Source organism: Alligator sinensis, unplaced genomic scaffold (genome assembly GCF_000455745.1).
Source record: "Alligator sinensis unplaced genomic scaffold, ASM45574v1 scaffold334_1, whole genome shotgun sequence".
Taxonomy (NCBI): Eukaryota; Metazoa; Chordata; order Crocodylia; family Alligatoridae; genus Alligator; species Alligator sinensis.
The window spans coordinates 1,008,222-1,022,901 of NW_005842572.1; the positions used below are offsets into that span (position 1 = coordinate 1,008,222).

The 14,680-nt window shown below is 45.5% G+C and overlaps 1 protein-coding gene and 1 long non-coding RNA gene across 10 annotated transcripts in view; both read right to left on the reverse strand.

The window, feature by feature from the left end:
• The window catches only part of LOC112551708, a 20,796-nt gene extending 18,584 nt beyond the window's left edge, over positions 1–2,212 (reverse strand). For all 4 annotated transcript variants that reach the window (XR_003096021.1, XR_003096019.1, XR_003096020.1 and 1 more), the window contains exon 1: positions 1,197–2,212. This is a non-coding gene — a long non-coding RNA (uncharacterized LOC112551708). The remainder of the gene's footprint in view (positions 1–1,196) is intronic.
• A 3,003-nt stretch (positions 2,213–5,215) lies between these two features.
• The window catches only part of MORF4L1 (mortality factor 4 like 1), a 39,170-nt gene continuing 29,705 nt past the window's right edge, over positions 5,216–14,680 (reverse strand). For 2 of the 6 annotated variants that reach the window (XM_025214213.1, XM_025214212.1), the window contains 3 exons: positions 9,513–9,712; positions 8,843–8,927; positions 5,227–5,927 (listed from right to left, as the gene is read on the reverse strand). In XM_025214213.1, coding sequence (XP_025069998.1) covers positions 5,843–5,927; positions 8,843–8,927; positions 9,513–9,712 — 370 coding nt within the window. In that variant the 3' untranslated portion in view covers positions 5,227–5,842. Of the gene's footprint in view, positions 5,928–8,842; positions 8,928–9,512; positions 9,713–14,680 lie in introns of all 6 variants that reach the window. The other 4 variants (XM_014524081.2, XM_014524084.2, XM_014524082.2 and 1 more) reach the window with 4 other exon arrangements.

A 14,680-nucleotide genomic window follows, 5' to 3' on the forward strand; every position in this document is an offset into this window, starting at 1 on the left:
TTCAGCAGGTCCCCCTTACCATTTCCATAGCAGCTCACAAACATCATTGCTAAATGTCGTTATTTCCATTCCGCGAGAAATTTCTGCTGTTCCCTTGGTCTCTCCTCCTCTATACACATATCCATATGCCATCGCACTCTAAAACAGGGGCCTTGGTTTACCCATTTCGAGTGCATGACAGTGCTCTAAAAGATCCCATCTCATGCTGTAGGCACCTGTAACATTAAAGATGCCCCAAAGAACAACTGTGAACACAGGAACCACCAGCCTGCAGCTCATGCCCTCCTTAATAGCCTGAGAAGAGATGGGCTCTGCCACCTGCCCGGGAGATGGTGGATGAAGGGTAGAGAGAGCAGTTTGCAAACTCGAAGACCCCTCAGAGCGGCTGTGCCAACTATTCCCTCTTGGTCACGTGCCCAGCAGCAGCGCTGGGCATTCAAGTGCGGACCCCTCAGAGTGGCTGTGCCAACTATTCCCTCTTGGTCATGTGCCCAGCAGCAGCGCTGGGCATTCAAGTGCAAGCAGAGGGAGCAGGGTTGGATACTGAGAAAGTCATTCCTACCACAAAACTTGTTTAGCACTGGAACAAATACCCACAGAGGCTCTGCAATGTCCATCCTTGGAAGCTTTCCAATGCTGGCTAGACAAGCATTTGCCCAGAGTTAGTCTGGTTTAGGCAGAGATGGTCCTGCTTTCTGGGCAGGGGCTGAACCTCTGAGTCCCTTCTAACCCTATTTTTCATTCAGCTTCTGCTGTAATGACATACTTAGTCCTCAGCTTAGAGGTCCAGATGCAGCCAGCAGGGAAAACCCTGCTTCCCAGGCATTGCTATGTCCCGTTGTCCCTGTGATCACACATCATCAGTCCTTGTGATGATGAACCTGGCATTCTCCTCAAAAACACCAATTTCTTAACTCATGTCTGAGCCAAGTGATATCAGGTGTCCTCAGGAGGGCTGGAAAGCCATGTTCATTTGTCCTGTGGAAAGCATGCTGGATCTGTGCTGCAGCTGAGCCACCCTCCCGGCAAACCTGCCTAAGGACTATCATAACTGACTGACATTTCATACACCCAAAAAGCAGCCTGCTGCTAGAGAGTGATTTATGCAATGAGAGGAAAACCCCAGACTCTTCCAGCAGCAGAGCTCATATGCACTGAAGGAAAGGTAGGAAAAATGTTTGGTTCATCAAACCAACCTGACAAGCTTAATGCTGTTCCTGCAGGTTTCCGCTCCTAGCAGCGAGGCACAGAGGGCTTCAGGTGTGTTGCAGGGTTTACCCCAGTTCTCAACCAGGGTGCCGTGAAATCCTTTAAAACTGGGAACTGTGCAACATTCGCGCTGTTAGGTGCGCCAACACCTACACTTGATTCACAAGATAAATCCAGAAAGTCAAACCCATTCTGTCCTGTTGTGGTCTGAGCTCTTTGCCACAGAAGAACTGATCTAGTATTTTTTCCAGTCAAAGGGTGAGTGAAAACCAAGAACTGGCCTTTTTGAAGGGAGCCCTGGAGTCTAATGAGGAGAACCTTGAATCTAGCGCTGCCTTACTCCATCGTAACAGTGGGACAGACCCAACACAGCTTGGTTATAGTGCAAGTCTCTTTTCCCAGGCAGTTAGGCTGAAAAAATGGCAGCAATTAAAACCTGGGTAATTTACTGTGGAATAAGCGTTGTGTCCATCCCCCTATCAACCTTAACCCAAGGTAGCCGTTTGCATCATGCAATCGGCTCCTCTGCTTACCTAAAGGGCGGGAGTTATAACACAGCACGCTGCAGGCAGCTAGCCTAGGAGAACTGGTCAAATGTCCACTCCTTACTAAGGAGTGCATTTACTACAGCATAAAACTTGGGTAAGTTATTCTGCAGTACCTGCACCGCATTCACTGCCCAGCTTTGGATGCAAAGGCTGCCATGTAACATCGTGGCTGTTCCTAGCAACAGGGAGCTGCACAGATAAAAGCAAACGTGTGTAATGGAAGTGGGGGAGGGGAGCAATGAATATAACCAAGCATCAGCAGAAAGCAACACACGACCGAGTCCTGGTACTGCCCTTCCCAAGGCAAGTCCCGCTGAGCCTGCGGGGGACTCGCATCAAAGCGACTAGGTCGAACAGTCAAACTACTACAAGACCGTTTCAGGCTGGACATAAGGAAGAATTTCTTTCCTGTCCGAGCCCCCAAGGTCTGGAACAGCCTGCCACCGGAGGTGGTTCAAGCGCCTTCATTGAACACCTTCAAGATGAAACTGGATGCTTATCTTGCTGGGATCCTATGACCCCAGCTGACTTCCTGCCCTTTGGGCAGGGGGCTGGACTCGATGATCTTCTGAGGTCCCTTCCAGCCCTAATGTCTATGAAATCTATGAAAGCCATGCATCCAATACTCGAAAGGCCCAGGCCAAGCTTGCTCACAGGAATCGCAGTGTGCACAAGGCAGCTTGTACTGCCGGGCAGCCCCACTGTGACCCTGTAAGAGCATTTCCCTTTTCAGCAACAACTCCAGCTCCCCACCCCTCAGGTCTGCACCTAGAACCCAACTGAGCTCATTTGGCTCAAACACCACGGTGGGATATTTAGCCCTTTTGCATTCACACCAGGAAATGCTGATTGCCCAAAGCCGTGCTATAAGCAGCCCAGGTCACCAACAATCCTCACCATAATAGCTTCCAGAAAGCCATTACAGAGAGCAACCTTAATGGACTACACAATCCGAGTTGCTCTCCTGACTTGGATGTTATCACGTTCCACAAATGGGTTATTTAAAAAGCCTATTTAAAAAAAAAAAAAAATCACTTTCACATGCATGGAAGTGATTCAGCCTCACAAAAGCCAGCAACAATGCAGCCTTGAGAGGGCTCAGTCCTCAAACTCCAACAGGAGTCTCTTCTCACTGCTATACAAAAAAAAATTACTCTTTCAACCAGGGTTTTTTCCCCCACTTACTTAGTGATGCTGTTCGAGAACATGGGCATGGAAACGCACCCTCCATTTCTGCAATGAAGCTCACAGGGCTGCAGAACAAGAAAAGATCTATTAAAAACTTCGTATTATGAGGCTCCATCTAATAGGTTAATAGACTAAGGACAAAATGAAAAGCTAGTTGCAGGCAGAGGGATGTGTGGGGAGAGGGGTGAAGGGAAGGGTGTTGCCTAGCGTGCCAGCCATTTCACCAACAGCTAGAGCATGCTATTCTTATGCATAGCGAACACTTTCAGAGACTAGATCAGACTATTCATCTCTTCCACTCCATATATCGGACCTGGAAGTTACAGTGGATAAGAAGCTGGATATGAGCCAGCAGCATACCCTTGTTGCCTACCAGCATCCTGGGCCGCATTGGTACGAGGGTTGTTAGCAGATCAAGGGCAGCGATTCCTCCCCACAGCATCCTGGGCTGCATTGGTACGAGGGCTGTTAGCAGATCAAGGGCAGCGATTCCTCCCCTCTATTCAGCACTGGGGAGGCCACATCTGGAGTCCCGTGTCCAGCTGTGGGCCCCCCACAACAGAACAGATGTGGACAAATTAGAGCGCATCCAGCAGAGGGCAACAACAATGGCTGTGGGGCTGGGGGACATGACTGGTGAGGAGAGCCTGAGGGAACTGGGCTGATTACCAGGGCACCCCCTGGAACAACAAGGAACAATGGCCATAAGCTACTGGAGTGTAAGTTTAGACTGGACATTAGAAAAAAGGTCTTCACAGTCAGGGTTGCCAGGATCTGGAATGGGCTTGCAAGGGAGGTGGTGCTCGCCCCATCCTTGGGGGTCTTCAAGAGGAGACTGGACAGGCACCTGGCTGGGAGCACATGATCCCAGGTTTGGTGACCCTTTTCTTGCCTGCCAGGGGTAGGGGGTCAAACTAGATGGCCCACTGAGGTCCCTTCCAACCCCTGAATCTATGAATCTACGATTTATTCTGCAGAAGAGAAGACTGAGGGGATTGAATAGCAGCCTTCACCTCCCTGCAGGGGGGCTGCAAAGAGGATGGAGCTGGGCTGGTCTCAGTGGGGGCAGATACAGGACAAGGAGCAATGGGCTCAAGCTGCAGCAAGGGAAGTTGAGGTTGGATATTAGGAAAAACTCACGAGGAGGGTAGTGCAGCACTGGAACAGGTTACCCAGAGAGGTACGAGGAGGGTAGTACAGCACTGGGACAGGTTACCCAGAGAGGTGGTGCAGTCTCCATCCTTGGAGGTGTCTAAGACCCAGCTAGACAAAGCCTTGGCTGGGATGATGTATTTGGGGCTGGTCCTGCTTGGAGCAGGGGGCTGGACTAGATGTGATCCTGAGCTCCCTTCCACCCCTAACTGTCTGCGATTCTGTGCAGCTTCAGACAGGATTGATCCAAATCCATCACAAGCACCAAGAAGTTATGTCTTTGACCCGAGTTTCTTAAGTACACGTCAGTGTTAATTTTAGTCAGTATTTGGACTCAGAAGAAACATGTAAAAGCAGCAAAAGAGCAGCATCTTGTGCAAAACAAACTGTGACTTTATGCACACCACCTGAAACTACTCTGTTATTCAAGAATTGAGGGCTGTTGTGATGAGTAGAGTCATAAATATACAGCATTTTGTCCACCCATGGATTTGTCTACGACCTATTCCCACTCTGGGTAGGTAGATATAAAAGCCAAGTGCATCAGAGTTGCCTTATCAGTAGCTAGGCACTGAATTATTCACTACCAAAAGGAAATCTGCTGAATTACAAGATAACAAGTTCAAGTGCATGATGCTCATTTACTAGTGGAGAATGCTGTTTATAGCACTAAGCGGCCTCCTAGGACTTCTGAAAAAGACCCCCATTTGGGACCAATGGTTCTCTGTTCACCACCTCGGTCTACTGACCAAAGTCTTCCAAAACTCTCAGGGTCCTTCAGAAAAACATTGAGGAACAGCAGATAACTGGTTTTCATAAATAAAAGCACGAAATGATGCATAATTCCACCTGCTTTCAGTTAGGAGTACAGAGGGCTAAAACAAGTTAAACACAGCAACTGCAAACCTGTTTCAACTTAAATCAGAAACTATGCTTTCTATGCTGAAAACCCTGACTATGACAGGGATTTCATTTACCACTTCTGAGCACTTGACTTTAAAAACAAAAACAAAACAGGCTCCAATTAGGCAAATCATGAAATAAAAGTTAAACACCCATTTGAAATTTAAAAAAAAAAAAAAAAACAAACTTTATTTGAAGATTTGTAAAACAGTTCTTTGAAAGACAAAACATTTCCAGAACACTCAAGATACAACATTTCATTAGTTTATTTGCCATTATGTTAGAATACAAAAAAAAAAAAAAAAAAAAAAAAGTCACAATCCTTCAGCCACCTAGGCTAGGAATAAAATTTATGGACCAACAATTGTTTTACTTCAGACACTGGGGAAGGAAATGGGCTCGGAAGTCAGACTTAGTAGCATCTCACCCCCGGCGAGTCGGGGCTTACCATGACCGAGTAAGGATGTAGATTAGTTAGGTAAGTCTTGGGTGTCAAAACACGAGCATTAAGCAGCTCAGACAACAAATACCCCACTTGCATTTTTTTTTTTTGCATTCGACTGATGCGTAGACAGTCACCGACGGGTTCTTAGAGCCGTCTCCAAGCTGGTTTCAGAACAGACAGAAGAACACAGTAAAACTCACAAGTGTCAGTTCATTTCACACAGACACACACACAAACACACACACACACACACACACACACGCACGCCACTTATTCACTCAGATTTATATAATCTGTGCAGCAGGGACATGTGCAATAGAAAAACGAAGAACAAAGTGTGGCAGGAGACAGTACAGTTAGAGACCCAATGGTTACTGCGTTATAAGCCAGCATGGCGTTATACTGCTTTCCGATGGTATTCAGGTGGGGCTACTTCATAGTCACTGGCGCTAAACAGCGTTGACGAATTCTTCGCTAAATACCTAGGAACAAAAGAGACCCATTTCAGAGATCAGAACACTGCGTTGTCTAGATCCTAGCGCATCCCAGTTGCACTCCTATGCCGTCTTACTCCGTCTCATACAGAAGCCAGAGATTCAGAAGCCTGTATATCCAAAAAATCTCAATCTCGAATTTCAGACGTACAAGTCTGACAGTAATCGGCTAGCACAAACTCAACTCGGCAGTGCTCTGGGCTGTCCAAAGCCAATGATTAAGGAGAAATTCTCAACAGCTTACACTGACATCCATTTCTCGATAGTGACATATTCCTGTCAAGCAACCCTGACTGCAGACGAGCGCCGAGAGGATTACAAGGCCTCCAACGATGAGAGAAAATCTGAATTCAAGGTTCGGCTACAATATCAAGTGTCATTCTTCTGCTGGAGTCTGCCAGTCGTTCAAGCAGAAGGGAAAAAGAAGATGCACACGCCACCTCCAATTTTATTTAACTAAATATTGTTCTCAGTGTGCCAAGGAAGCTACGAGACAGACAAAACAACACTGGATAATAGGGCATCCTCCGAGTGGATGCTCCAGCCATCTTTGGAAGGTAGGCTCAGGTATTACTGCCCAACGACTACTTTAGGGGACAGACAGATGTAATAAACTGGTAACGCTGCGTGATTCTGTAGTGATGTTAAGTGTAGCAAGACTGCTCCTTACCCCTTTACCTCTACTTCATTAAGGGTCAAATTTAAAGCATTTTAACTTACAATTTAGCTGTTTGATCCTGTAGTGACACAAGTAACAGCTGATGTGCGCTCACAAGCAGCAGTTCCCCCTGCCCCTTTAAAGCAGATAATGTGCATGAGTCTTGATGCCACAATTTTAAAAGGGGGGCTACTCAGGGCCCTATGAAGGATGCCAAGGGTATCAAACACCCCACTTGTTTAGTTCTCAGATTTACTGGTAAGCATGGTAAAAACAGTTCTGCTTAGACCAAGTAAAGGGCTGACCTCAGGAAGTTTCATCTTGACACTGCAGAGATTTGGTGCATTATAGGCAAAGTGTTCCCCAAACCTAATAGTTTTCTCTCTCTCACACGCACAGTTACACAGAAGTAGAAAGCACAGATTTAAGCAGTGAAGGCTCTTTTACCACTGTGTCCCCTTCATTTACAATCACTATTTGAAGCCTCATGGACTGGTGACCAACAGCTTTTGTACTACCTTCCTTCCCATACAGAATTAAGTCAGTTTGCTGTTCTTCATGACAGTGTTACAAAGAAAGACCAATTACTTTAAGTCAAGGAACAAAAAGGAAAGCAGGAAAGAAAGAGCTTCCAGCAGATGAAGGGATATTTGAAAACTAAAAGGAAGTCCTGCCCGTGCATTTACTGGGGATAAGCACGTGTGTAACACCAGGAACCAGGAGATCCCTCAATGGGCCTCCAATGCATAAGCCATAATTAGGTGAAGCCCTTCACCATCATGAATGAATCCCCTGTGGTTTTCACAACTCAAAAGAATCAGAGCTAAGTTGTAGGTGAGCTCGACACTTAAGAGCAGTTGACACGATTTTCATGAGAACAGAGAAAAATCCCTACTTTTAGACTGTGCATTCACATCCCATGTTAAAAAGATTTTGGATAGGGTAAAAAATTTTTAAAGCTTCCAAATGCCTCAAAGCCCAAGTCTCACCATCCTTCAATGATGTTGAGTTTAAGGCTCTTTTTAAAAAGTGCACACTGGCTTTTCATTTAGGGCTAACAATAATCATCATCATCTTGAACAGTCTTAAGGTCAACAAGTTGTGCAATGGACCAAGACAGAAATCAACTTAAGCTCTTCTTAGCAAAGAGCTGTTCATGAAGAGAGAGACGGCAGCTCAGGCACGCTTTGGGTTGAGAGGTCTAGGTTCAGGTCCAACTCTGCCACTAGCTTCCTGTGTGGACTCAGGTCAGCTGTCATCTAAGCTCTCGGTGTTTATTCCCCCCCCCCCCTCTTGAAAATGGGGGAGGCAAAAAAAGAAGAAAAAATAGGTCTGCTTTGCCTACTTAAATAAGTTGTACAAGGAGTGTCTGTATCTTATTCCTATACAATGCAGTGCAACTTTTGCTGGTGCCCCTACAAGTGCCACATACAATACAAAGGGCAAAGATTTTTCATTTAGACAATAATAGTACGTTACCAATTTCAAAACAGACCCTCCTGACAGAGGTGGCCTGAATTAGCAGCCGCTGCAGTTTTTGCAGAAACAAACATTTGTTTTTGACTCCTTCCCAAACTTGTTCTGATGATTTCTCCTTTCAAAAGCATGGTACCTTTCAGATATCATGAAACATTTGCTCTTTTCAGCAATGGCACCCCCCCAAAGAGGTGATGCATCTTCAATAGAAAAAATACTGCAAACGATTTGTGATGATAGGAAAGTGAATGCATAGACAAGAGTCCCAAAGCAGTTTCCAGCACAAATCTATTGAGTAAAGTCATATTACTGCAGAGGAGTAACCTTACAACATAAACCAGACAACCTTTGTCAGACAGTATGGTAGAACATAAAAATGAAACGTTTTTCCAACACTTGAAATCTTTAACAGTTTAGCTCAAGTCTGCTACTTATGAATAATTCATACTGAAATTTGAAAAAACTGAACAGCTCCAAAGAAGTTAAGAAAACAATTTTCATCCCTTAAAGCCTACCTGTAAGAGGCTGCTGCACATTAAAGTTACCTCCAAGTTGAGTAATTTAAAACTTACCTCTAAATTGCTAATTATTCATAAGTTAGTGCACATCACAAATCAAACGTTAGTCTGACAACAGCAGCATGCAATCCCCCCCACCCAGCACACGTGTACACACACACACACACACACACACTTGTGCTTAAAGGGTCACAGTCATAAAGAGAGGCTTTCGGTGTATACTGTAATCAGACATGAAATGTTGTACTTACTTTAAGAAATCATGCAGGTAATTTAATAGCAAAGCCAAGCTCTTCTCATCAAGGGGCGTATAAGCAAGCATAGCTCCGATCCTCACTGTTTCGATGAAAAAAAAAAAAAAAGAGAACAGCGTCACCCCTCTGGAGGCCAACAGACTGCTTTAAACAAGCACATTTCAATACACAAGGATGTTGAAATTGTGGCTGTAGGGGACTGCATCAGAAGCAAGCTGCAGCAGGTGAAATTCAGGCTGGAGATCAGAAGGAACTTCGACTCTGAGGGTGGTCAAGGTCTGGAACGGGCTGCCCAGAGAAGTTGTGCAAATCTCCACCCTTGGAAATTTTCAAGAGCAGGCTGGACAGACTTGGCTGGGATGATTTAGTCGGCCCCCCGAGCAGGGGGCTGGACTAGAGGGCCTTGTGACATCCCTCCAGCCCTGATCTCCCATGATCCTAAAAATCCCAAGCCTCCAATAGATTCTTCCTTCTCCTGCCTAAACAATTATGTTGTGGAAAATCCACTTGATTTTGAAGAACAGAGCTGATGTTTTAAACCTTTCATATGAGCAAAGTAAGGATGGACTTGAGCCATTGGTTTAGATATTTCACTCATTTTCTCATTCAAATTCAGATATTGGTGAATTTCAGGCAGTAAGACGGAAAGAAAAAATGATTAAATTACTTGGAAGCAGGGAGGCACTGTGTTTACCAAAGAGTCGTAGCAGATGAGGTGCACCGTAGACTTGGGACATGGGAGCGTCCGGATGATCTGCTAAGATTTCAGCATACTGGGGCCTCTCAAATTTGTACAGCAGTTGAGTTCCCAGCATTACATTGAAGTACTCCTTAATCCCAGCAACAACTTCATTAACAGCATATTCTCTGATAAACAAAAAGAAACATGGAATATTAACATTTTCAGTTGGCTTGCTGTGTTTTTGTCCTTTTATACATAGCCACAAGAACTGGGAGAGTTGGCCACGTGACTCAACCCCGTTGAAAAGCCCAGGCAAGATTTCATTAAAATATAATATATATTTATGCTATATTACACACGCGCACACAAAAAACTCCTTGTTATTTCTAGTGTCTTCTTAAAAATGCACTGTTCTGGCTTTGTATAAAGAGACATCTGAAGCAAAATTTCAACACAAGGAAGAAGAGACCAGTAGCAAGCTTCACACTCCAAGGCAATGTTTCACCAAATGCTTTAAAAACACAAAAGTAGTATTGAAACCAAGATGGAAAAGCAACTTCTTTGAAGTCTTGAAGTGTACAGTTGTCATTTCTATTTCATTCATTTTTACCAAGATTATTACTAATCTATAATGGAATTAAGCCAGAGTTGGGTCTGGCAGTTCAAGAAGCACCAGTACTTTATAATGCAAGAGCAAACTGACTGGAAAACGATCATAAAATAGTTCAGCTGAAGAATTCTTGCCTTAAATTTTCTGAACACAACTCTCATAGCCCTAGACTTCACTCCATTTCTGATTACAATGTAGTTATACAGGGACTTAGCCTTCTGTACAAAACATATTTGCTGCCCATCTCTTAGAAGTGATTCAGTCTTCACCCTATAAACCAGGGGTGGGCATAATGCGGCCTAGGGGCCAGATGCGGCCTACCAGGCCATTCTATTCAGCCCACAGGGACCCTAAAAAATTTAGAAAATTAATATTAATCTGCCCTGGGCTGCCTGTCATGTGGCCCTCGATGGCTTGCCAAAACTCGGTAAGCAGCCCTCTGCCTCAAATAATTGCCCGCCCCTGCTATAAACTAAATTCAGGCAGACATTGGGATTGCACTTTTTTATTTTAGCATTTTGCAATTTATTCTCTTTTTTAAGTCAGAGTATCCACTTCCAACAGGTAACATTTTAAAATTTGGCAGGGGAAGTCCTGTGCTCTGCGAGGGCAAGAGCGAGAAAAAAAAAAAGCTAGCCTGAACAGAAGAAAGTTAGCTAAGCTTTTGATACAGTCTCCCGCATTATTCTTGCAAGCAAGCCAAGGAAGTATGGGTTAGATGAATGAACTGTAAGATGGATAGACAGCTGGCTGGATCATCAGGCTCAACGGGTAGTAATCAATGGCTCAATGTCTAGCTGGCAGGCAATATTAAGTGCAGTGCCCCAGGGGTTGGTATTGGGACCTTCTTTGTTCAATCTCTTCATTAACAATCTGGAAGATGGGATGGAGTGCATCCACAGCAAGTTCACGGATGATACCAAGCTGGGGAGGAAGGGTGTAGTAGATACGCTGGAGGGTAAGCCTAAGATTCAGAGTGACCCAGAAAAATAGGAGGACTGGGCCAAAAGAAATCTCATGAGGTCTAACAAGGACACGTGTAAAGTCCTGCACTTAGGAGGGAACAATCCCTTGCACCGGTACAGGCTGGGGCCAACTGTCTGGGCAGCAGCTCTGCAGAAAAGGACTTGGGGGTGACAGGGGACAATAAGCTGGACAGGAGCCAGCAGTGTGCCCTTGGTGCCAAGAAGACTACCAGCATCCTGGGCTGCATTGGTAAGAGCGTTGCCAGCAGATCGAGGGCAGTGATTTTTCCCCTGCATTCAGCACTGGGGAGGCCACACCTCGAGTCCTGTGTCCAGTTGTGGATCCCCCACTACAGAAAGTATGTGGACAAACTGGAGAGAGTCCAGTGGAAATGGTTGTGGGGCTGGAGGACCTGACTTGTGAGGTGAGGCCAAGGGAACTGGGCTGATTTAGACTGCAGGAGAGAAGACCGAGGGGGGATTTGATAACAGCCTTCACCTCCCCGCAGGGGGGTTGCAAAGAGGATGGAGCTGGGCTGTTCTCTATGGGGACAGATGACAGGACAAGGAGCAATGGGCTCAAGCTGCAGCAAGGCAAGTTGAGGTTGGCTATTAGAAAGAGTTTTGTCATTAGGAGGGTAGTACAACACTGGACCAGGTTACCCAGAGAGGTGGTGCAGTCTCCATCCTTGGAGGAAGACCCAGCTAGACAAAGCCTTGGCTGGGATGATGTAGTTGGGGCTGGTCCTACTCCAAGCAGAGGGTTGGACTAGATGCGACTTACTGGAGGTCCCTCCCGACCATTATTTTCCTATAATTCTATGAAAATGTAAGGGTTCTCTCTTTCCTTCAGGTTCATCGCTATAGTGACGCCTTGACTCAAGACAGCTTGCAAGTAGTGCAATACAAAACACAAAGGATGTCAGAAGTCAAAGACAGGATGAAGAACATTATGGCCACCATATACCTCAGTTCTCTCCTTAAGGACAATGAGTGGCCTGAACAAGCCACTCATCTCAAGAAAGATACTGCAGCCAAACTAAAATACTTTTCAGAAAAACATAATGAGAACAGCGAAGGGTATAGAAGAGTGACTAAAAGATGAATCATTTGCTGTTGAAAGGCTACCCAGGAGGGGACATGGATAACACAGGGAATGATATACAAAAAGGCAGAGAGGGAGCTTCTGTTCTCACATCCCAGCAAGAAGAGGGGCAGTCAGAGAGTTGGAAAGGTGACCAAATTCGAAACCAGTATTTTTTTTTTTGCCATAAAATGTACATCAGGCTGAAGGACTTGCTGCCACATTGTTACTGATGCCGAAACAGAACAAGAGAAAGGAGATGCATTATTTATGTCAACACAAGCACATCCAGATTTCTGGCAACTAATGCTGAAAAGAACTGGAAGCAAGATGTGCTTCGAGTTTAAAACTAGCCTTCAACTATTAAAGATTAATTAAACATCCCAGAGGGTAAATCATCTCGACATCTGCCTATTCAGGGTTTTAAGTGAACATAGCAAGTGTATTTGGTCCTGGCCACAGTGGGAGGATGAGAAGTGCAATAATCCCTGGATTGGCCATCTGTTTCCGTTCCCACTGAACTACAGTGTGTCCTGCGGCCTGATTTGCAATGCACCTGCACATGGATGGGATCACGTCACAGGAGCCCGCAGAAGGTGGATGCCGATAGGGTTGAGACAGTGTGCAGCTTTGATGACACTTGAAAGAAGGGCTCCACTCACGGGCTTCAAAGTCCACAAAAAAGCATTCCACAACTCTGCTGTCTTTAAAGTTTAATTTAGCTACTCGGTCTTTAAAAGAGCCTCATCAAAAGGACTACCAAGATGCCAATGAAACGCTCAGAAATCATGAAGCAAAGCCGGTGTTGCACAGGGTGCGCTGTTTTTTTGGGTTTTTTTGTTTTTTAAACAGATACAGAGAGAAAAGCCAAGACTGGATATGGCGCTATGACTGTAGCTGAAGTCAGAACAGCTCTGTCTACAACACTCACCGAATTCAATCAAGAATCCACATCCTGGAAATGATTAATGAGCCCACTTTTCAGAAGCATCAGCCTACAATTAGCATGTGCAGGGGCACAGATCCCTCTTCACTGACAACTCAGATAACCACAGAACTGGACCTTGACCCACTTCAATTCAAGTCAACAAGAGGAGAAAGGAAGCAGCACATATAGGCTGGAATTGGACCAAATTATGTTGGGAGAAATTCAAGACAAGTTTTCAGACACTAATTCCTGAGCCCCCATGGCTATGCGGTCAATTGAACCCTGCTGCAACTTTAGGTATTTCCACATACGTTCAGGTTCAGTTCTATACAGCAGTTCAGGTGTTCTCGTTTCAGCTTGCGTTGCCAGCTTGCGTTACACACAGGGAGTCGGAGGGGAAGAAGGAAGGTTTGGTTCAAGCTCTGAACTCCGTTTTGGTTTCTTAAAGCTAAGCAGACTTGCCCTTTAGCCTCCATGTTGACTGTAACATTTACTTCGCATTGTGACCTCTAGCTTGAAGTTTGAAAATCCCTTTCATTTCAGAGGCCGAGCACATACTGAATGACTATAGTTGTGAGCACAACACAATGCCTTCCACTCTCCCCTGCTGCAACACACGGTTTGCACTGGTCGGACCATTAGGTTTGAACAGACTAGGCAAAACCCAACCAGAAGAGGATGGAGTTCCCCAGTCTAAATGGAGCCAAGCCAGCAGCTTGGCTACAAGACTAGAGAAGAAAAAAACTTAACTCAAAGGGGTTGCTGCAAGCTACTGACTGCCAGGTTTGAAGACTGAGCTACGTCTTGCTGACTGAAGCCAAGGCTGGCAAGACTAACGAGATCTGAACAATGGTATAATAACATTCAAGAATTTGTTTTTTGCTAAGGATTTTCAACACTCTAGTAATACTCGGGAGTAAGAGTCTAGTTAAGAAATCTGTGCGCTAAAATGGATGCATAAATTTAGGCTTGTTTACAACAGACTGGTGCTCATGAGGAAAGACTGAGGGACCTGGGCTTACTGAGTCTGCAGAAGAGAAGAGTGAGCAGGGATTGAATAGCAGCTTCAACTCCCTGCAGGGGGGCTGCAAAGAGGATGGAGCTGGGCTGTTCTTGTTCTGCCATCTACCACCACTGAGGAGCAATGGGCTTAAGTGGCAGCAGGGGGAAGTTTAGGATAGATATTAGGAAAAAAAACAAAACAAAAAACAAAAAAAACAGGTTACCCAGAGAGGTGGTGGAGTCGCCATCCTTGGAGTTTTTAAAACCCAGGAAAACAAAGCCCTGGCTGGGATGATGTAGCTGGAGCAGGGGTTGGACTAGATTCATAGCTGGTTGGGTTGGAAGGGACCCGAGCAGATCAAGTCCGACCCCCTGCCTTGGCAGGAAAGAGTACTGGGGTCAAACGACCACAGCCAGGTGTCTATCTAGCCTCCTTTTGAAGACCCCCAGGGTAGAAGCAAGCACCACTTCCCTCGGAAGTTGGTTCCAGCTCCTGGCTGCCCTGACAGTGAAGTAGCGTCTCCCAATATCTAGCCTGAATCTACTCTCAGTCAACTTATGGCC